At 41.4% G+C, this 21,991-nt stretch overlaps 1 protein-coding gene across 1 annotated transcript in view; it reads right to left on the bottom strand.

The window, feature by feature from the left end:
- Positions 1 to 4,286: 4,286 nt before the first annotated feature.
- The window catches only part of LOC129832779 (nuclear GTPase SLIP-GC-like), a 39,486-nt gene continuing 21,781 nt past the window's right edge, over positions 4,287 to 21,991 (bottom strand). Inside the window, exons 14-24 of the mRNA XM_055896776.1 lie at positions 20,968 to 21,137; positions 20,330 to 20,447; positions 19,045 to 19,153; positions 17,313 to 17,440; positions 15,992 to 16,076; positions 9,907 to 10,058; positions 9,726 to 9,802; positions 9,344 to 9,549; positions 6,469 to 6,719; positions 4,652 to 4,771; positions 4,287 to 4,442 (exon numbers count right to left, since the gene is read on the bottom strand). Of these exons, the coding sequence (XP_055752751.1) occupies positions 4,287 to 4,442; positions 4,652 to 4,771; positions 6,469 to 6,719; positions 9,344 to 9,549; positions 9,726 to 9,802; positions 9,907 to 10,058; positions 15,992 to 16,076; positions 17,313 to 17,440; positions 19,045 to 19,153; positions 20,330 to 20,447; positions 20,968 to 21,137 (1,572 nt within the window). The remainder of the gene's footprint in view (positions 4,443 to 4,651; positions 4,772 to 6,468; positions 6,720 to 9,343; positions 9,550 to 9,725; positions 9,803 to 9,906; positions 10,059 to 15,991; positions 16,077 to 17,312; positions 17,441 to 19,044; positions 19,154 to 20,329; positions 20,448 to 20,967; positions 21,138 to 21,991) is intronic.

The raw sequence follows: 21,991 nt of genomic DNA, 5'->3' as shown, positions 1-21,991 counted from the left end.
TAAAGAAGTAGGGGGTGAGATGTGAGGTGTACAGTGTGTTGAATACAGTTTAAATAAGTAGGAGGTGAGGGGTGTACAGTGTGTTGAATACAGTTTAAATAAGTAGGGGGTGAGGGGTGTACAGTGTGTTGAATACAGTTTAAATAAGTAAGGGGTGTACAGTGTGTTGAATACAGTTTAAATAAGTAGGGGGTGAGGGGTGTACAGTGTGTTGAATACAGTTTAAATAAGCAAGGGGTGTACAGTGTGTTGAATACAGCTTAAATAAGTAGGGGGTGTACAGTGTGTTGAATACAGTTTAAATAAGTAGGGGGTGAGGGGTGTACAGTGTATTGAATACAGTTTAAATAAGTAGGAGGTGGGGGTGTAGTGTGTTGTATACAGTTTACATAAGTAGGGGGTTAGGGGTGTACAGTGTGTTGAATACAGTTTAAATAAGTAGGGGGTGAGGGGTGTACAGTGTGTTGAATACAGTTTAAATAAGTAGGGGGTGTACAGTATGTTGAATACAGTTTAAATAAGGAGGTGAGGGGTGTACAGTGTGTTGTATACAGTTTAAATCAGTAGGGGTGAGGGGTGTACAGTGTGTTGAATACAGTTTAAATAAGTAGGGGGTGAGGGGTGTACAGTGTGTTGAATACAGTTGAAATAAGTAGGGGGTGAGGGGTGTACAGTGTGTTGAAAACAGTTTAAATAAGTAGGGGGTGAGGGATGTACAGTGTGTTGAATACAGTTGAAATAAGTAGGGGGTGAGGGGTGTACAGTGTGTTGAATACAGTTTAAATGTGTTGGGGTGAGGGGTGTACAGTGTGTTGAGTACAGTTTAAATGTGTTGGGGTGAGGGGTGTACAGTGTTGAATACAGTTTAAATAAGTAGGGGGTGAGGGGTGTACAGTGTGTTGTATACAGTTTAAATAAGTAGGGGGTGAGGGGTGTACAGTGTGTTGAATACAGTTTATTAAGTAGGGGTGAGGGGTGTACAGTGTGTTGAATACAGTTTAAATAAGTAGAGGGTGAGGGGTGTACAGTGTGTTGAATACAGTTTAAATAAGTAGGGGGTGAAGGGTGTACAGTGTTGTTGAATACAGTTTAAATAAGTAGGGGGTGAGGGGTGTACAGTGTGTTGAATACAGTTTAAATAAGTAGGGGGTGAGGGGTGTACAGTGTGTTGTATACAGTTTAAATAAGTAGGGGGTGAGGGGTGTACAGTGTGTTGAATACAGTTTAAATAAGTAGGGGGTGAGGGGTGTACAGTGTGTTGTATACAGTTTAAATAAGTAGGGGGTGAGGGGTGTAAAGTGTGTTGAATACAGTTTAAATGTGTTGGGGTGAGGGGTGTACAGTGTGTTGAATACAGTTTAAATAAGTGGGGGTGAGGGGTGTACAGTGTGTTGAATACAGCTTAAATAAGTAGGGGGTGAGGGGTGTACAGTGTGTTGAATACAGTTTAAATAAGTAGGGGGTGAGGGGTGTACTGTGTGTTGAATACAGTTTAAATAAGTAGGGGATGAGGGGTGTACAGTGTGTTGAATACAGTTTAAATAAGTAGGGGTGTACAGTGTGTTGAATACAGTTTAAATAAGTAGGGGGTGAGGGGTGTACAGTGTGTTGAATACAGTTTAAATAAGTAGGAGGTGAGGGGTGTACAGTGTGTTGAATACAGTTTAAATAAGTAGGGGATGAGGGGTGTACAGTGTGTTGAATAATGTTTAAATAAGTAGGGGTGAGGGGTGTACAGTGTGTTGAATACAGTTTAAATAAGTAGGGGGTAGGGGTGTACAGTGTGTTGAATACAGTTTAAATAAGTAGGGGGTGTACAGTGTGTTGAATACAGTTTAAATAAGTAGGAGGTGAGGGGTGTACAGTGTGTTGTATACAGTTTAAATAAGTAGGGGGTGAGGGGTGTACAGTGTGTTGAAAACAGTTTAAATTACTAGGGGGTGAGGGGTGTGCAGTGTGTTGAATACAGTTTAAATAAGTAGGGGGTGAGGGGTGTACAGTGTGTTGAATACAGTTTAAATAAGTAGGGGGTGAGGGGTGTACAGTGTGTTGAATACAGTTTAAATAAGTAGGGGGTGAGGGGTGTACAGTGTGTTGAATACAGTTTAAATGTGTTGGGGTGAGGGGTGTACAGTGTGTTGAATACAGTTTAAATAAGTAGGGGTGAGGGGTGTACAGTGTGTTGAATACAGTTGAAATAAGTAGGGGGTGATGGGTGTACAGTGTGTTGAATACAGTTTAAATAAGTAGGGGGTGAGGGGTGTACAGTGTGTTGAAAACAGTTTAAATAAGTAGGGGGTGAGGGGTGTACAGTGTGTTGAATACAGTTTAAATAAGTAGGGGTGAGGGGTGTACAGTGTGTTGAATACAGTTTAAATAAGTAGGGGGTGAGGGGTGTACAGTGTGTTGAATACAGTTTAAATAAGTAGGGGGTGAGGGGTGTACAGTGTGTTGAATACAGTTTAAATAAGTAGGGGGTGAGGGGTGTACAGTGTGTTGTATACAGTTTAAATAAGTAGGGGGTGAGGGGTGTACAGTGTGTTGAATACAGTTTAAATAAGTAGGGGGTGAGGGGTGTACAGTGTGTTGTATACAGTTTAAATAAGTAGGGGGTGAGGGGTGTAAAGTGTGTTGAATACAGTTTAAATGTGTTGGGGTGAGGGGTGTACAGTGTGTTGAATACAGTTTAAATAAGTGGGGGTGAGGGGTGTACAGTGTGTTGAATACAGCTTAAATAAGTAGGGGGTGAGGGGTGTACAGTGTGTTGAATACAGTTTAAATAAGTAGGGGGTGAGGGGTGTACTGTGTGTTGAATACAGTTTAAATAAGTAGGGGATGAGGGGTGTACAGTGTGTTGAATACAGTTTAAATAAGTAGGGGTGTACAGTGTGTTGAATACAGTTTAAATAAGTAGGGGGTGAGGGGTGTACAGTGTGTTGAATACAGTTTAAATAAGTAGGAGGTGAGGGGTGTACAGTGTGTTGAATACAGTTTAAATAAGTAGGGGATGAGGGGTGTACAGTGTGTTGAATAATGTTTAAATAAGTAGGGGTGAGGGGTGTACAGTGTGTTGAATACAGTTTAAATAAGTAGGGGGTAGGGGTGTACAGTGTGTTGAATACAGTTTAAATAAGTAGGGGGTGTACAGTGTGTTGAATACAGTTTAAATAAGTAGGAGGTGAGGGGTGTACAGTGTGTTGTATACAGTTTAAATAAGTAGGGGGTGAGGGGTGTACAGTGTGTTGAAAACAGTTTAAATTACTAGGGGGTGAGGGGTGTGCAGTGTGTTGAATACAGTTTAAATAAGTAGGGGGTGAGGGGTGTACAGTGTGTTGAATACAGTTTAAATAAGTAGGGGGTGAGGGGTGTACAGTGTGTTGAATACAGTTTAAATAAGTAGGGGGTGAGGGGTGTACAGTGTGTTGAATACAGTTTAAATGTGTTGGGGTGAGGGGTGTACAGTGTGTTGAATACAGTTTAAATAAGTAGGGGTGAGGGGTGTACAGTGTGTTGAATACAGTTGAAATAAGTAGGGGGTGATGGGTGTACAGTGTGTTGAATACAGTTTAAATAAGTAGGGGGTGAGGGGTGTACAGTGTGTTGAAAACAGTTTAAATAAGTAGGGGGTGAGGGGTGTACAGTGTGTTGAATACAGTTTAAATAAGTAGGGGTGAGGGGTGTACAGTGTGTTGAATACAGTTTAAATAAGTAGGGGGTGAGGGGTGTACAGTGTGTTGAATACAGTTTAAATAAGTAGGGGGTGAGGGGTGTACAGTGTGTTGAATACAGTTTAAATAAGTAGGGGGTGAGGGGTGTACAGTGTGTTGAATACAGTTTAAATGTGTTGGGGTGAGGGGTGTACAGTGTGTTGAATACAGTTTAAATAAGTAGGGGTGAGGGGTGTACAGTGTGTTGAATACAGTTGAAATAAGTAGGGGGTGATGGGTGTACAGTGTGTTGAATACAGTTTAAATAAGTAGGGGGTGAGGGGTGTACAGTGTGTTGAATACAGTTTAAATGTGTTGGGGTGAGGGGTGTACAGTGTGTTGAATACAGTTTAAATGTGTTGGGGTGAGGGGTGTACAGTGTGTTGAATACAGTTTAAATAAGTAGGGGTGAGGGGTGTACAGTGTGTTGAATACAGTTTATTAAGTAGGGGTGAGGGGTGTACAGTGTGTTGAATACAGTTTAAATAAGTAGGGGGTGAGGGGTGTATAGTGTGTTGAATACAGTTTAAATGTGTTGGGGTGAGGGGTGTACAGGTTCATAACAAACTGGCATTTGATCTAACCTGTTGGAACTAGACACTCCCACACTCTTTGATCGTTACTTCCTCTGTCTAAAAGACTCAGTCTGATGTTCTCTGCACCCGACATGCAGTCTAAAAACACCTGAAATGTGGGGTGGAAGTTTGGGCTGTAGTCATAGTCAAACTGCCCACTCTGAAACACAAAATGAAAAAGATTATTAGCCAAATATAGACAGTAACAGAGAGCTAGAATTGAGGGGCCATTTAGCACATGTTTTTTCCTGTGGGAACTTCATGGTGTCAGGCACATGCACATAAAAACCACACATCAAACCAGCAATAGCACATTACAAAGGAATAATTATATAGGAAAGTATGGTTGTATGTTATGGCCATGCTTACTTTTGGCTGTATGGTAGAATTTGCCACCAGCTCACAGCAGAGACCATATTTTCCTCTGGGAGTCAATGTGCAGTTGGAGCTGGTTTGAATGAAAGTACTCCCCTTCTGTAGATGTTCCACCTTCAAAGAATAAAGGTGCATTACTTCACGGTAAACTGAAACCTTCACACTAACAGAAATCAAGTAATGGCTACAGTGCCTTCAGAAAGTATTCATACCCCTTGACTTATTCCACATTTCATTGTGTTAAAGCTTGAATTACAAATTGTTTTCCTTTTCTCACCCAACTACACACAATACCCGACAATGAAAAAGTAAAAACATGTTTTTAGAAATCTTTGCAAATGTATTGAAAATTAAATTAATATTTAATATTTAAATATTAAATTAAATATCAAATTTACATAAGTACATAAGTATTTACATAAGTATTAACATGTTAGAATCACCTTTGGCTGTGATTACAGCTCTGAGTCTTTCTGGGTAAGTTTCTAAGAGCTTTGCACACCTGGATTGTACAATATTTGCACATTATTATTTTAATATTTAACTAAGCAGGTCAGTTAATTAAGAACAAATTCTTATTTACAATGACGGCCTACTGTCATGGAATTTGCAAGATTGTGTTATAATGCTTGTATTGCATTATAATGGTTGTTTTATTCTACAGAATAGAGTATTCTGTTAACTATTGTGTGTGTGTTCTACTGAGGATGGGCCTCTATGAGATAACACTGACAGAGGAGATTTACGATGTCTTTGGGTGTTAAAACCTAAAGAGCATTCCAGAGAACATGAGTTAATGTTTCTGCTATATACCATACCAGGGAGAGATGGTTCCAGTTTGGAGTCTTAACCTTGTGACACATTCTATGTATCTGTTGTTCATCATGTAGGTTGAAAGGGGTGTAGCTTGGCTAGAAAAGACCTTTGTACTTTTGTCTTGACACTCAACGGTTCATTAGAAATGGTGAATCGTTGAAAGTCATTGCTATTTTAAAAGTCATTGCTATTGCAAAGCTCTTATTATTAAATATTTAGTTTAAGTATACTGTTTAAGTATATTTAAGGTACTGCAGCGACGCCTTATTCTTAAATAAATTATTCCATCTCTGTCAACATGGTTGTTGATTATTGCTAGACAGTCATTTTCAAGTCTTGCAATAGATTTTCAAGCTGATTTAAGTCAAATCTGTAACTAGGCCACTGAGGAACATTCAATGTTGTCTTGGTAAGCAACCAGTGTATATTTGGCTTTGTGTTTTAGATTATTGTCCTGCTGAAAAGTACATTTGTCTCCCAGTGTCTGTTGGAAAGCAGACTGAACCTGGTTTTCCTGTAGGATTTTGCCTGTGCTTCGCTCTATTCCGTTTCTCCCTAGTTCTTGCCGATGACAATTAATTACAGATAATTATATGCGTGGGGTACAGAGATAATGTAGTCATTCAAAATCATGTTTAACACAGAGCGAGTCCATGCAACTTATTATGTGACTTGTTTACTATATCTTTACTCCTGAACCTATTTAGGCTTGCCATAACAAAGTGGTTGAAGACTTATTGACTCAAGACATCTCAGCTTTTCATTGATAATTCATTTGAAAAAACAATAACTAATAATAATACATCATTCTACTTTGACATTATGGGGTATTGTGTGTAGGCCAGTGACACGAAATCTCAATTTAATACATTTTCAATTTAGGCTGTAAAAAAGGGGTGTGAGTACTTTCTGAAGACCCTGCAGCTTGACTCTTTCAGTCTACCAAACAGCTCTTGTAGTCTGCAGAATTAATTCATTGATACTGTAAATATTACCTCACAAAGTGGCACATTATTGGGCAACAACATAACACTCAGTTTGCGCTTCTGGTGTCTGTTCCCTTGTGGTCGGAGGAACAGCAGCACCTGGCTTCGGACCGGGAGGAAGGAGAACACATCCCTGATGAGGCCAAAGAGGGAGAGGTGTGTGACGTTCACAATCACGTGTGTAGCAGTCGTCTTGAGTGGCTGAACAATCTCCATGTTGCCATCAGTAACATGGGCCAGGGACAAATTGTCATCCTTCTCTGCAGAATAAGAACAATGCTTTCATTGACTGTAAATAATGCTTTAATTTACTGTAAGTCTCATCCAAAGTATGTATTATTATTGAATGTATTATTCAGTGGTAGTGTCATGTCATACCCATTTTATTATTGTATTATTAGAAATGATGCATCACTTACCATCACACATACAGTGATGCATCATTTACCATCACACATACAGTGAGGCATCACTTACCATCACACATACAGTGATGCATCACTTACCATCACACATACAGTGAGGCATCACTTACCATCACACATACAGTAATGCATCACTTACCATCACACATACAGTGGTGCATCACTTACCATCACACATACAGCGATGCATCACTTACCATCACACATACAGCGATGCATCACTTACCATCACACATACAGTGGTGCATCACTTACCATCACACATTCAGTGATGCATCACTTACCATCACACATACAGTAATGCATCATTTACCATCACACATACAGTGAGGCATCACTTACCATCACACATACAGTGACGCATCACTTACCATCACACATACAGTGAGGCATCACTTACCATCACACATACAGTAATGCATCACTTACCATCACACATACAGTGATGCATCACTTACCATCACACATACAGTAATGCATCACTTACCATCAGACATACAGTGGTGCATCACTTACCATCACAAGTACAGCGATGCATCACTTACCATCACACATACAGTAATGCATCACTTACCATCACACATACAGTGATGCATCATTTACCATCACACATACAGTGATGCATCATTTACCATCACACATACAGTGGTGCATCACTTACCATCACACATACAGTGACGCATCACTTACCATCACACATACAGTGAGGCATCACTTACCATCACACATACAGTAATGCATCACTTACCATCACACATACAGTGGTGCATCACTTACCATCACACATACAGCGGTGCATCACTTACCATCACACATACAGCGATGCATCACTTACCATCACACATACAGTGGTGCATCACTTACCATCACACATTCAGTGATGCATCACTTACCATCACACATACAGTAATGCATCACTTACCATCACACATACAGTGATGCATCACTTACCATCACACATACAGTAATGCATCACTTACCATCAGACATACAGTGATGCATCACTTACCATCACAAGTACAGCGATGCATCACTTACCATCACACATACAGCGATGCATCACTTACCATCACACATACAGTGATGCATCACTTTCCATCACACATACAGCGGTGCATCACTTACCATCACACATACAGCGATGCATCACTTACCATCACACATACAGTGATGCATCACTTACCATCACACATACAGTAATGCATCACTTACCATCAGACATACAGTGGTGCATCACTTACCATCACAAGTACAGCGATGCATCACTTACCATCACACATACAGCGATGCATCACTTACCATCACACATACAGTGATGCATCACTTTCCATCACACATACAGCGGTGCATCACTTACCATCACACATACAGCGATGCATCACTTACCATCACACATACAGTGATGCATCACTTACCATCACACATACAGTGGTGCATCACTTACCATCACACATACAGCGATGCATCACTTACCATCACACATACAGCGATGCATCACTTACCATCACACATACAGCGATGCATCACTTTCCATCACACATACAGTGATGCATCACTTACCATCACACATACAGTGATGCATCACTTACCATCACACATACAGTGATGTATCACTTACCATCACACATACAGTAATGCATCACTTACCATCAGACATACAGTGGTGCATCACTTACCATCACACATACAGTGACGCATCACTTACCATCACACATACAGTGAGGCATCACTTACCATCACACATACAGTAATGCATCACTTACCATCACACATACAGTGGTGCATCACTTACCATCACACATACAGCGATGCATCACTTACCATCACACATACAGCGATGCATCACTTACCATCACACATACAGTGGTGCATCACTTACCATCACACATTCAGTGATGCATCACTTACCATCACACATACAGTAATGCATCACTTACCATCACACATACAGCGATGCATCACTTACCATCACACATACAGCGATGCATCACTTACCATCACACATACAGTGATGCATCACTTTCCATCACACATACAGCGGTGCATCACTTACCATCACACATACAGCGATGCATCACTTACCATCACACATACAGTGATGCATCACTTACCATCACACATACAGTGGTGCATCACTTACCATCACACATACAGTGAGGCATCACTTTCCATCACACATACAGCGATGCATCACTTACCATCACACATACAGTGATGCATCACTTACCATCACACATACAGTGATGCATCACCTACCATCACACATACAGTGATGCATCACCTACCATCACACATACAGTGATGCATCACTTACCATCACACATACAGTGAGGCATCACTTTCCATCACACATACAGTGATGCATCACTTACCATCACACATACAGTGATGTATCACTTACCATCACACATACAGTGATGTATCACTTACCATCACACATACAGTAATGCATCACTTACCATCACACATACAGTGTGGGAGATGCAGTTGGCGGACAGACTGCTCAGGACAGTCAATGCTGAATAGGGGTCCTGCTGGTATCCTGGAGCCCAGGAGGCTGCTGTCCCATTGAGTCACCTTGTAAACCACATCTCCTTTCCCTTCCATCAGAAACACCAGTCCAGTGGAACTGCACTGGAAAATACCTGCCTTGGGGCATTGGAGCCTGCAAGGCAGACGAAGGGCAGAGGTGACAGATGTAAACTCATTTTATATATCAAAAGAGTCAAGCACTCCTGACTTAATGTCTTTGTAGATTCTGTGTGGAACTGATTAGTGGTAAACATGACCATAGGAAAAGGCCATGATAAAGCAGTGGACGTTTCAGTGATCCATAGTTACCTATAAGTAGGGTTGTGGTTATGTGTTGTAAGATCTTTGACAATCTCAGGTTTTAACATTGTTACACTTGTTGACACCTGTAACAGAAAAAGGAAGACCAGGCAACTCTAGTACATGGTATCAAATACTCTCAGACTGAATTGTGGTTGAGATGTGGTTAATCAACTCCCCACAAACATACCTGCACACGCTTCCTTCCATTCTCAGACAGCGACTCAAAAGCGGTAGTTTTTATGTGCAAATCCAGTCTTGGAGTGAATTGTACTGCACCAGAGCAACCCATTAGTTTCTCATAGTACATCTTCATCTTGTTATACTCCACAGTGACATCATCTGCATAAGAGAAAGGGTTCAGAACAAGCATCAACTTTTAAGGGGGAAGTTCAGGATTTTAGAACTTGATGTTAGATAGTGGCCAAATCACCTGAATTTAACTAAAAATCAACTCTGTATTTGGTTATATATATATATTTTTTTTTTGCATACACATACCCACATATATATATGAATATATACACATACATATATACATATACACTGCTCAAAAAAATAAAGGGAACACTAAAATAACACATCCTAGATCTGAATGAATGAAATATTCTTATTAAATACTTTTTTCTTTACATAGTTGAATGTGCTGACAACAAACAACACTAAAATAACACATCCTAGATCTGAATGAATGAAATATTCTTATTAAATACTTTTTTCTTTACATAGTTAAATGTAATGACAACAAAATCACACAAAAATGATCAATGGAAATCAAATTGATCAACCCATGGAGGTCTGGATTTGGAGTCACACTCAAAATTAAAGTGGAAAACCACACTACAGGCTGATCCAACTTTGATGTAATGTCCTTAAAACAAGTCAAAATGAGGCTCAGTAGTGTGTGTGGCCTCCACGTGCCTGTATGACCTCCCTACAACGCCTGGGCATGCTCCTGATGAGGTGGCGGATGGTCTCCTGAGGGATCTCCTCCCAGACCTGGACTAAAGCATCTGCCAACTCCTGGACAGTCTGTGGTGCAACGTGGCGTTGGTGGATGGAGCGAGACATGATGTCCCAGATGTGCTCAATTGGATTCAGGTCTGGGGAACGGGCGGGCCAGTCCATAGCATCAATGCCTTCCTCTTGCAGGAACTGCTGACACACTCCAGCCACATGAGGTCTAGCATTGTCTTGCATTAGGAGGAACCCAGGGCCAACCGCACCAGCATATGGTCTCACAAGGGGTCTGAGGATCTCATCTCGGTACCTAATGGCAGTCAGGCTACCTCTGGCGAGCACATGGAGGGCTGTGCGGCCCCCCAAAGAAATGACACGCCACACCATGACTGACCCACCGCCAAACCGGTCATGCTGGAGGATGTTGCAGGCAGCAGAACGTTCTCCACGGCGTCTCCAGACTCTGTCACATGTGCTCAGTGTGAACCTGCTTTCATCTGTGAAGAGCACAGGGCGCCAGTGGCGAATTTGCCAATCTTGGTGTTCTCTGGCAAATGCCAAACGTCCTGCACGGTGTTGGGCTGTAAGCACTGCACTACCTGAGCCACTTGTGTGGGTTGTAGACTCCGTCTCATGCTACCACTAGAGTGAAAGCACCGCCAGCATTCAAAAGTGACCAAAACATCAGCCAGGAAGCATAGGAACAAAGAAGTGGTCTGTGGTCACCACCTGCAGAACCACTCCTTTATTGGGGGTGTCTTGCTAATTGCCTATAATTTCCACCTGTTGTCTATTCCATTTGCACAACAGCATGTGAAATGTATTGTCAATCAGTGTTGCTTCCTAAGTGGACAGTTCGATTTCACAGAAGTGTGATTGACTTGGAGTTACATTGTGTTGTTTAAGTGTTCCCTTTATTTTTTTGAGCAGTGTATATATATATATATATATATATATATATATATATATATATATATATATATATATATATATATATATATATACATACATACATACATACACACACACACACGTCTTTTTAACATAGATTTTCTTGTATTATTTCCCACAAACCCTACCACCCCTCCCCTAATTGGAGTAAACTAATAAAACAACAACACTAAGTCTTCTACTACCAGCTTATACATATTATATAAATTTCACGGACACAATCTATTTTAATAGTTATATCTAACCTCCACCTCTCCCATCTATTTCTGATGTCCATCCAGTTTGATTTCTATTTACATTTAACTGTGCTATTTCACAAAAGTTCTGAACCTATATACATTTTACAGACACAGTATATTTTACATTTATTATCCTGTTGCTATTAGTCCCACCCTTCAGCTCCACTCAACCCCTCCCATCTATCTCTTAACACCATCCATATTGGATTTCTATGTGACATATATTGTTCAACTGTGCTGTGATGGTTTGATGTTACTTAAAGGTGTTATGGCCATTTAAGACAACAAAATATGCTCAAATGGCTCCATCACTTCTATTGATTGTTAGCGTGTGGTGGCTAAAGTTAGCTGATGTTTGTAGTGGCTGTTTAAAGAAATCTTTTACCTTTTCACGTGTGAGTTCCAAATATCTCTAATGGTTGCCCCAGCGTGAGTTTTTTAAATTAATGCGTGTGATGTCAGAATGCACCCACTGTTCCAACATGTGATTGTTATGCAACAGGCCAGTTAACCTGTGCTGCCCTCAAACCAAGGCACGCTGCCTGCTAATTATCTATTGGCTATCTTTCAACTTGTACATTTCAAATTATTTTCTATAAAGTTTTCTTTTCTAACAACAGTTTGTGTGTTCCGCCTCCTTATTAATTCACGTAGAAGTAGCCCATTTCACTGTTGCGGACAATTTATGTTTGAGGCTTTACTAAACCGTACAAACTTCTCTCTTCGATGAGAACCCAAGCACTTCCCCAGTGTGTCCGAAGATCAAGTATGCAGACATTTGTGCATCTCTAGTCAGAACAGGCCTTGCACAAACTTTTCCCCCAGCACATTTTTTTTGTCTGGCGCCCGCATTGTCTTCATTGTTATTTTCCTTACATTGTTGTTTTCCTTACAGATGTGTGCGTTCCTATCAAAGTAAGTGCCTCATTTTCTTCATATTGTGTTTTTGTTTCTACTGTAGCATACTGTATGTATGCATGGAACATCATGTAATAACAAATAATGCAGTTAGATTCTTGCATAGATTTTAATGGACAATTTAATACTTTTTTGAGGGTTGTACTGATCATGCTAATGCTAAGCTATTTGCCAGCTATGTGTGGCTCCATGTTTGTTGACATCATACATTGCATTCTGGTTGTCACGTAAATGTCCATCAGACCAAAGATGTTATAACAAAACAAGGTTAAGGGACAGTTCATTTGACTGAGTTATGGTGCTTCAAGACAACTGGGAACTCTGAAAAATACAAGGTCAAATCATAACGTCAGTGATCTTCAGGTAGGAAAGTCAAAGCTCTAGAAAGAGGCCCTAGTTCGAAATCGGAGTTGGATGACCATTCAAAACTATTTTTCAGAGTCGGAGCTAGTTTTTTTCAGTTCCCAGTTGTCTTGAACGCACTGAAGTCGGAACTCAGAGATTTCCAAGTTCCAAGTTCCCAGTTGTTTTGAATGCGGCATCAGATTGTAACTATGGGTTGCCAGCACAGACCCCCCTTTCCAGGGCTTTTATTTGTATTTATCTTATAAACTTCTCCTGTGTTGCCTCTCATTGATTGATAAGTCCCCCATCATAGTAATATTTCCTGCATCATATCCCCCATGATACCTTCCCCCATTTCTACCCCCCATGGACTTGATAAGTCGTTTACAATTTTTGACAAATCACAAAGCAGGTCAAATGTTATCACCTCGCAGATCATCACCCCAAATACAAGCATACTGCCTAGCCTAACTGTAGCACAAAAGCTAAACAGGGAGGAAACCATTTCAGGGGGGTTTGTGTGGGGGGTTCATTTAAATTGTGGGGGGTTTTCAAGTCATGCGCTCTGGTTCTTGTATACACTGTAACAAGTACATCGAAGATTTGTAATATGCTGAAAAGTGGCCAAACTAAGTTCATATTTTTCAGGCAATGGGCACAGATTTGCAGGGCGAAGATAACCACCCAGCCAGGACGGGTTGTGCAGGCTCTAAACTCGAGACCTCCAGTGCGCCTCCACGGCCCAGTGTATCCGGTGCCTCTGCCAAGGACAAAACCTCCTGTATGTCTCCCCAGCCTGGTGAGTCCTGTGCCTGCTGCCAGAACCAGGCCTCCTGTATGTCTCCCCAGCCTGGTGAGCCCTGTGGTAGCTCCCCGTACCAGACTGCCCATACGTCTCCTCACTCCAGTGATGATCCATGGCACGAAGCCTCCAGTGATGATCCATGGCACGAAGCCTCCAGTGATGATCCATCGTAAGAAGCCTCCAGTGATGATCCATGGCACGAAGCCTCCAGTGATGATCCATGGCACAAAGCCTCCAGTGATGATCCATGGCACGAAGCCTCCAGTGATGATCCATGGCAAGAAGCCTCCAGTGATGATCCATGGCAAGAAGCCTCCAGTGATGATCCATGGCACAAAGCCTCCAGTGATGATCCATGGCACGAAGCCTCCAGTGATGATCCATGGCAAGAAGCCTCCAGTGATGATTCATGCCACGAAGCCTCCAGTGATGATTCATGGCACGAAGCCTCCAACTATGGTCTCCAGTCCGGAGTCTCCAGCGACGGCCTCCAGTCCGGAGCCTCCAGCGACGGTCTCCAGTCCGGAGCCTCCAGCGACGGTCTCCAGTCCGGAACCTCCAGCGACGATCTCCAGTCCGGGGCCTCCAACGAGGGTGCCCAGTCCGGGGCCCGCAACGAGGCTGCCCAGTCCGGGGCCCGCAACGAGGGTGCCCAGTCCGGGGCCCGCAACGAGGGTCCCCAGTCAGGGGTCGGCAACAAGGGTCCCCGCACCAGAGGTGCCACCAAGGTGGGGTGAGCCAGTGGTGGAGCGGGGTCTGCGTCCCGCATCTGAGCCGCCACCGCGGATAGATCCCCACCCAGCCCCTCCCCTATAGGTTCAGGTTTTGCGGCCGGAGTCCACACCTTTGGGGGGTGGTACTGTCACGCCCTGACCTTAGAGAACCTTTTTATGTCTCTATTTGGTTTGGTATGGGTGTGATTTGGGGTGGGCATTCTATGTTTTTGTTTTCTATGATTTTGTATTTCTATGTTTTGGCCGGGTATGGTTCTCAATCAGGGACAGCTGTCTATCGTTGTCTCTGATTGGGAACCATACTTAGGTAGCCCTTTTCCCTCCTTTCAGTATGGGAAGTTGTCTTTGTTTGTGTCACTATAGCCTTAAACTTCACGGTTGTTTTTGTATTGTTTATTATTTTGTCGGCGGCATCCTAATAAAAAGGAATATTTACGCTCACGACGCTGCGCTTTGGTCTACTTCATTCGACGGCCGTGACAAGTAGGTCATTCAGGGTGCCTATTGGCATGAATTGTCATGATCGTTTGTAGAATTAACGGACCAAGGCGCAGCGTGCGAAGCGTTCCACATGTTTAATTAAATAAAACTCACCAAAACAATACAGAACAAAACGAAACGTGAAGTCAAATGCAGTGCTCACTGGCAACTACACACAAACAAACAAGATCCCACAAAAACCCAGTGGGAAAAGGCTGCCTAAATATGATCCCCAATCAGAGACAACGATAGACAGCTGCCTCTGATTGGGAACCATACCAGGCCAACATAGAAATAACAAAACTAGAGTACACACCCTAGTCACAACCCGACCTAACCCAATTTGAGAATAAAAGGCTCTCTAAGGACAGGGCGTGACATGAATATGTTTAATGACCAGTATATGCCCATTCCAACACAGAAAAGCTGTTTTTAACATATTAATTTTTAAAAAAATTAAGTAAAAAATATTTCACTCCTATTGTCATTGATTATAGGTCGTTTCATAGAAATCTGGAAAAACTGGACTGTTACTTTAAAACCATTAAATGCATGTCATGGATTGTCAATCCTTTCATTGAGAGTGCTCTGGGTTACATTTCCCGAGCCCCACCCTTCAGCTGTACAACAAAATAAGTTTTGCTGAAAAATCAAATGATGCATCTTCCTTCAAATATTGTGGTTCTGATCTGAAATGTAAGTAGGGTATACACATTTACTTATGACACAAGCTAAATGCAGCTCAAGATAAAGTGGACATGGTTTCCAGACTTGTTCTGACAAGTACTTGACTTGATTTAAACTATATTGGAATAGGTAAGGCATTTGGTCCATTTCATTTACCTGGGAGGAACGAGCTGTTGGGGGTCTTCAGTGAGAGATCCATTGATTCTTGTAGTTTACACTTCAGCTGCATCACGATGTGATCCTAATACAGGACAGAAATTATTATTTAGTCCACTCTGACATTAAGTGATGATTGTGCTTTACCACAACCAAGTCTAAATGCTGTGCACTGGGTGTTCATAAACTAGGTTCTTCTTGAGGGTATTTTGGTTTGCGTTCAAGCCGCAAATATTTGAATTCAGCAAGTGGGATCATAGTTGCTATGGTGACCTGTGGAAACATGCAGATCCCAAGAAGATTACTAAACTTAACCCATCTGAAAATGCACCCCTAACCTGCTGTGTGAAGGCAGAATGACAATAGGGTTGTTACATGTACAGACATTACACAACTGAATTTAATTTGAACGGTAACATACATGCCAAATGCTGCTATTCAAGGTGATATGGGCTGAAAACCTATATGGCATCACCAGTGGCTATGCATTTTTGCACCATGCCAAATGAACATCTATGTAAAAGTTTATTATTAAGGGCTTGCAATGTTGCTACTGTAAAGAAAATATTTATTTACCATGTCAAATCCTTTTTTAACTCCATCTGTATGACTCTGATACAGACAGACTGTATTCTAGAAATGACCATAATGCTTTTGAATTATTTTAGAGAGCATTGAACTAAAGTGGTACCGACTGATAAACAAACCTGAAAGTTACAAACTGCGCACCTACTGTCTTTTGAAATGCACTTTTGGGACAGAACCCTATGTATGTACTGTTTTATCCAATCAATATCGAAACTCTTGAAAAATGTAGATATGGAGTGGCCCATCTCGCTATTGAGACTGGTCGATACAAAACACTCCCCTAGATTAATGTGTATATACTTTTTGCAACAATCATTCCATTGAAACTGAATGTCATGCCTTGCTTTACTGTGGGTTATTCAATGAAATTATGGATGATCTTTTTTGTCAGCTGTCCAACCAAAATGAACATTTTAACAGTCTTGATGAAAATACATTATGTATGTGTAGTTTTATAATGCTATTTTACACTTTGTTATGAGGCTAAGAGAAAATGTTGCAGTTTTAAAGCTAATTTCCTTGCCATGGGACAGAGGAAAACATGTTGTTTTATAGCTCAGGTCATGCTGTTGATCACATTTTTCCATGTGGATTAAATATATTTGTGATAATTTCCTGCTATTCTACACATTTTGCCATGAAGCTGAGAGAACATTTAACAGTTTCAATGCAAATTTCCAGCCATTCTACACATTTTGCTATGATATGCTATCCGGCCCTGAATGTGTCAAACCTTCAGGTTTATTAAACCACCCAGCATATCTTTCTTAGCCTTCTGGAAAATGTTGTTATTCTTCATGTGATGATGTAGCTCATCTTTCATCCTTTTCAGAGAATCTTTTCCTGCATGCTCTGACGACCCTAAAACACAGTCATCATATTGTTTCCATAACCATTGTACGACTTCATCTGCTATTAACACTGCACATTCTACATACAATGCATTCAGAAAGTATTCAGACCCCTTGACTTTTTCCACATTTTGTTATGTTACAGCCTTACTCTAAAATGGATGACATTGTTTTCCCCCCTCATCAATCTACATCAGCACCTTTGGCAGCGATTACAGCCACGAGGCGTCTTGGGTATGACGCTACAAGCTTGGCACACCTCTATTTGGGGAGTTTCTCCCATTCTTCTCTGCAGATCCTCTCAAGCTCTGTCAGGTTGGATTGGGAGCGTCCCTGCACAGCTTTTTTCAGGTCTCTCCAGAGATGTTCGATTCGGTTAAAGTCCGGGCTCTGGCTGGGCCACTCAAGGACATTCAGAGACGTATCCCCAAGCCACTCCTGCATTGTCTTGGCTGTGTGCTTAGGGTCGTTGTCCTGTTGGAAGGTGAACCTTCGCCCCAGTCTGATGTCCTGAGCGTTCTGGAGCAGGTTTTCATCAAGGATCTCTCTGTACTTTGCTCTGTTCATCTTTCCCTCAATCCTGACTAGTCTCCCAGTCCCTGCCGCTGAAAAACATCCCCACAGCATGATGCTGCCACCACCGTGCTTCACCGTAGGGATGGTGCCTGGTTTCCTCCAGACGTGATGCTTGGCATTCAAGCCAAAGAGTTCAATCTTGGTTTCATCAGACCAAAGAATCTTGTTTCTCATGGTCTGAGAGTCCTTTAGGTGCCTTTTGGCAAACTCCAAGCAGGCTGTCATGTTCCTTTTACTGAGGAGTGGCTTCCGTCTGGCAACTATACCATAAAGGCCTGACTGGTGGAGTGCTGCAGAGATGGTTGTCCTCCACAGAGGAACTCTGGAGCTCTTGTAGAGTGACCATCGGGTTCTTTGTCACCTCCCTGACCAAGGCCCTTCTACCACGATAGCTCAGTTTAGCTGGTCAACAAGCTCTAGGAAGCGTCTTGGTGGTTCCAAACTTCTTAAATTTAAGAATAATGAAGGCCACTGTTCTTGGGGACCATCAATGCTGCAGACATTTTTTGGTACCCTTTCCCAGATCTGTGCCTTGACACAATCCTGTCTCGGAGCTCTTCGGGCCATTCCTTCGACCTCATGTCTTGGTTTTTGAACTCTGACATGCCATGTCATCTATGGGACTTTATATATAGTCCCTTTCCAAATCATGTCCAATCAATTGAATTTACCACAGGTGGACTCCAATCAAGTTGTAAAAACATCTCCTAGGATGATCAACGGAAACAGGATGAACCTAAGCTCAATTTCGAGTCTGGTAGCAAAGGGTCTGAATAATTATGTAAATAAGGTATTTCTGTTTTTTATTTATCATCATGGGCTATCGTGTGTAGATTGATGAGGGACATGTTTTTATTTCATCCATTTTAGAATAAGGCTGTAATGTAACAAAATGTGTAAAAAGGGAAGGGGTCTGAATACTTTCCGAATGCACTGTACAGTATGTTTGAAAACGTGTTACTTCACAAATATCATTATCATTCTCATGACTAGGTCACAACACTTTATCAGATAATACATGTTCATTTCAAGACTTACTTATATAGCATTGAAGCATGGAGTCCTTGATTGACTCGGTTAGAGTGGAGTAGATTTTTTTCTTTTTCTCACGGAGGTCACAGATTAGTTTTGCCTTCAATTCAGTTTCCTTTCAGATAGAAAAACATGATCAAGAAGACCCCTCATTTAAGTTGAAGGGATAATTCACCCAAATTACAAAATTGCATTTAGGTGGTTTCCTTTACCTATATTTATTCAGGGAAAACACATTTAAAAAACGTTCTCTTTCGCAAGTGTGCCCTGTTTAAATAGATTTTAAAAATACATTTAGCAACAAGCACACAAGCAGACATCAGAAACAAGTATATTCCTCCTTAAGCATTTCCTCAAACAATGCTTCAAACTAATTTAAAAGGCACAAGGCGTTCAAGCCTGAGCTCATTTTGTATTATATTCCACTTCTGCTGAGCATGAAAATCTAAGTCGTTTTTTCCTAGTTCTGAAACTACTTTTGTAAATCTAGTGCTATCCAATCTTGTGTTCCTGTGCTGTATTTTATTGTTTTAACCTTAATGAGTGAAATCAGATATGCTGGAAGTTTCTGCATGAATGCTTTGTAAATAAACAAAAGGGAATGCTGATCTCTTCTTACATACAGAGAGGTCCAACCCACCTTTTGATACAATACACAATGGTGAGATCTAAAATGAACACCAGTAATGAATCTAAGGGCACAATGGCAAACAGCATCCAGAGGTCTAACAAAAAACAGACGCTGACTATCCCTTTGAGCATGGTGTTATTAATTCGGCTTTGGATGGTGTATCAATACAGCCAGGCACTACAAAGATACAGACGTCCTTCCTAGAGAGGAAGAAAACTGCTCAGGATTTCACCATGAGGCCAATTGTGATTTTAAAACATTTACAGTTGAATAGTTGTTATATGAGAAAATTGAGGATGGATCACCAACATTGTAGTTACTCCACATGACAGAGTGAAAAAAAGGAATACAAATATTCAAAGACATGCATCTTGTTTGCAACAAGGCGCTTAAGTAATACTGCAAAAAATGTGGAAAAGAAATTAACGTTTTGTTCTGAATACAAAGCGTTATGTTTGGGGCAAATCCAACATAGCACATAACTGAGTACCACTTCATCTTTTCAAGCATAGTGGTGGCTGCATTATGTTATGGGTATGCTTGTCATCGGAAAGAACTAGGGAGTTTTTAGGAAAAAAAGAAATGGAGTACAGCTAAGCACAGGCAAAATCAGTTGTGTATGTCAATGTTGCTTTTCCAGATATTAAAAAGAAAACCTACCTCTGTCTTGAGGAATATCAGATGCAGTGACACTTCTGGGTGCTCCCCAACCAAGCTGTTCGTGTCAAGGGTGAATGTCTCAATCTGCTCCCTGATTGGGCCACGTTTGCCCTCATTTCTGAAACACAATATGTCCAAATCAGAAGTATGGTGTCACGAACGTCGTAATCCTCCTCGTCTGAGGAGGAGTAAGGATCGGACCAAAACGCAGCGTGGTTAGAATACATACTTAATTGAATAAACAAAGAACGCTTAAACAAACTACAAAACAACAAAAACGACCGTGACGCTATATAACGAAAGTGCAGACACAAGCAACCAACGTATAGACATAGACAATAACCCACAACCCACAATACAAAACAGGCTACCTAAATATGGTTCCCAATCAGAGACAATGCAAAACACCTGTCTCTGATTGAGAACCATATCAGGCCAAACATAGAAATAGACAAACCAGACAAACAACATAGAATGCCCACACAGATCACACCCTGACCAACCAAAACATAGAAACATACAAAGCAAACTCTGGTCAGGGCGTGACATACCAGATTTAATTGAATTCCAAGTTGATTCAATTCTAGTATTAATTATTGATTTTACATTTTTCTCCTAATAATGATTAAATTACTTACGGGAAATATGTCTTAAACTCTTCATCAATGAGCTTGATCATACATGAGGCTAAACTCTCATTAAGGTTTATTTCCCTTCTCCTTTGCCTTTTCCCTTTTGGTTTGTAAACGCCGCCATTCTTGCACAAAGTCTTCACTACTTTATGATATCCACTGCCTTTTTTCCCTCTCTGGGAATAAAAAATTGAAATATGTTCAATGTTTTTAACAGCACAGCATTCAACATCTATAATGGATAAGTATCTATCAATAGCTGCTTTTCCACTATTGTGCAAGCCTATATCTGTGGGAGCCAATTCATGCTATCGCCAGAGAAATGTGAAAATCGAGAGACTCAACACACGATCATTTCATGTTTATAGGAACGTACCACTCTCCCATTTCTCTCTCTCCCTGGGAGTCCATCGGTTAGGATAATGACATCTTGTGCACGTCACTCTGGTTTATTGTGGGTTCTTGAGTGGCTCAGGAGTCCAACTTTTGAAATGCAGACTCTGAGACATGAGGGACAGACAAGTTCTTCTGTTGGTGATGTTGGCCCTGTTGTGCAGTAATGACACTTTTCTCTGGCTTCAGTTAGATGATTGTTTCTTTCCCTCTCGAAGTTGCCTGTTGCTGGTTGTCTTTGAAACACTTTTCTCTGGCTTCAGTTAGATGAATGTTTCTTTCCCTCTCGAAGTTGCCTGTTGCTGGTTGTCTTTGAAACACTTTTTGGGCTGACTTATCTTTCAATGCCCCTGCTGCAGCTCGCCAAATAAAATCCTTTGGTGTTGGGGCATCCTGATGGTGTGGCCAGTCCATCGGAGCTGTGTCTTTATGCTGTTTGCTCTCTGCATTACCTCCAGGTTGAAGACCTTGTCTTGCCACCGGAGACACATAATAGATCTCAGAGATTGTACATGGAATGTTTCCATCTGTTTGATGTGGTGACTGTTCAGGGTCCAAGTTTCACAGCCATACAGCAGGGTTGTGATCACTACCATAGTATAGATTTTCAGTTTTGTGGAAAGAGGGATGGTGTGAT

The sequence above is a fragment of the Salvelinus fontinalis genome, chromosome 34 (genome assembly GCF_029448725.1).
Source record: "Salvelinus fontinalis isolate EN_2023a chromosome 34, ASM2944872v1, whole genome shotgun sequence".
Taxonomy (NCBI): Eukaryota; Metazoa; Chordata; class Actinopteri; order Salmoniformes; family Salmonidae; genus Salvelinus; species Salvelinus fontinalis.
This window is presented reverse-complemented; position numbering and strand designations above follow the sequence as displayed.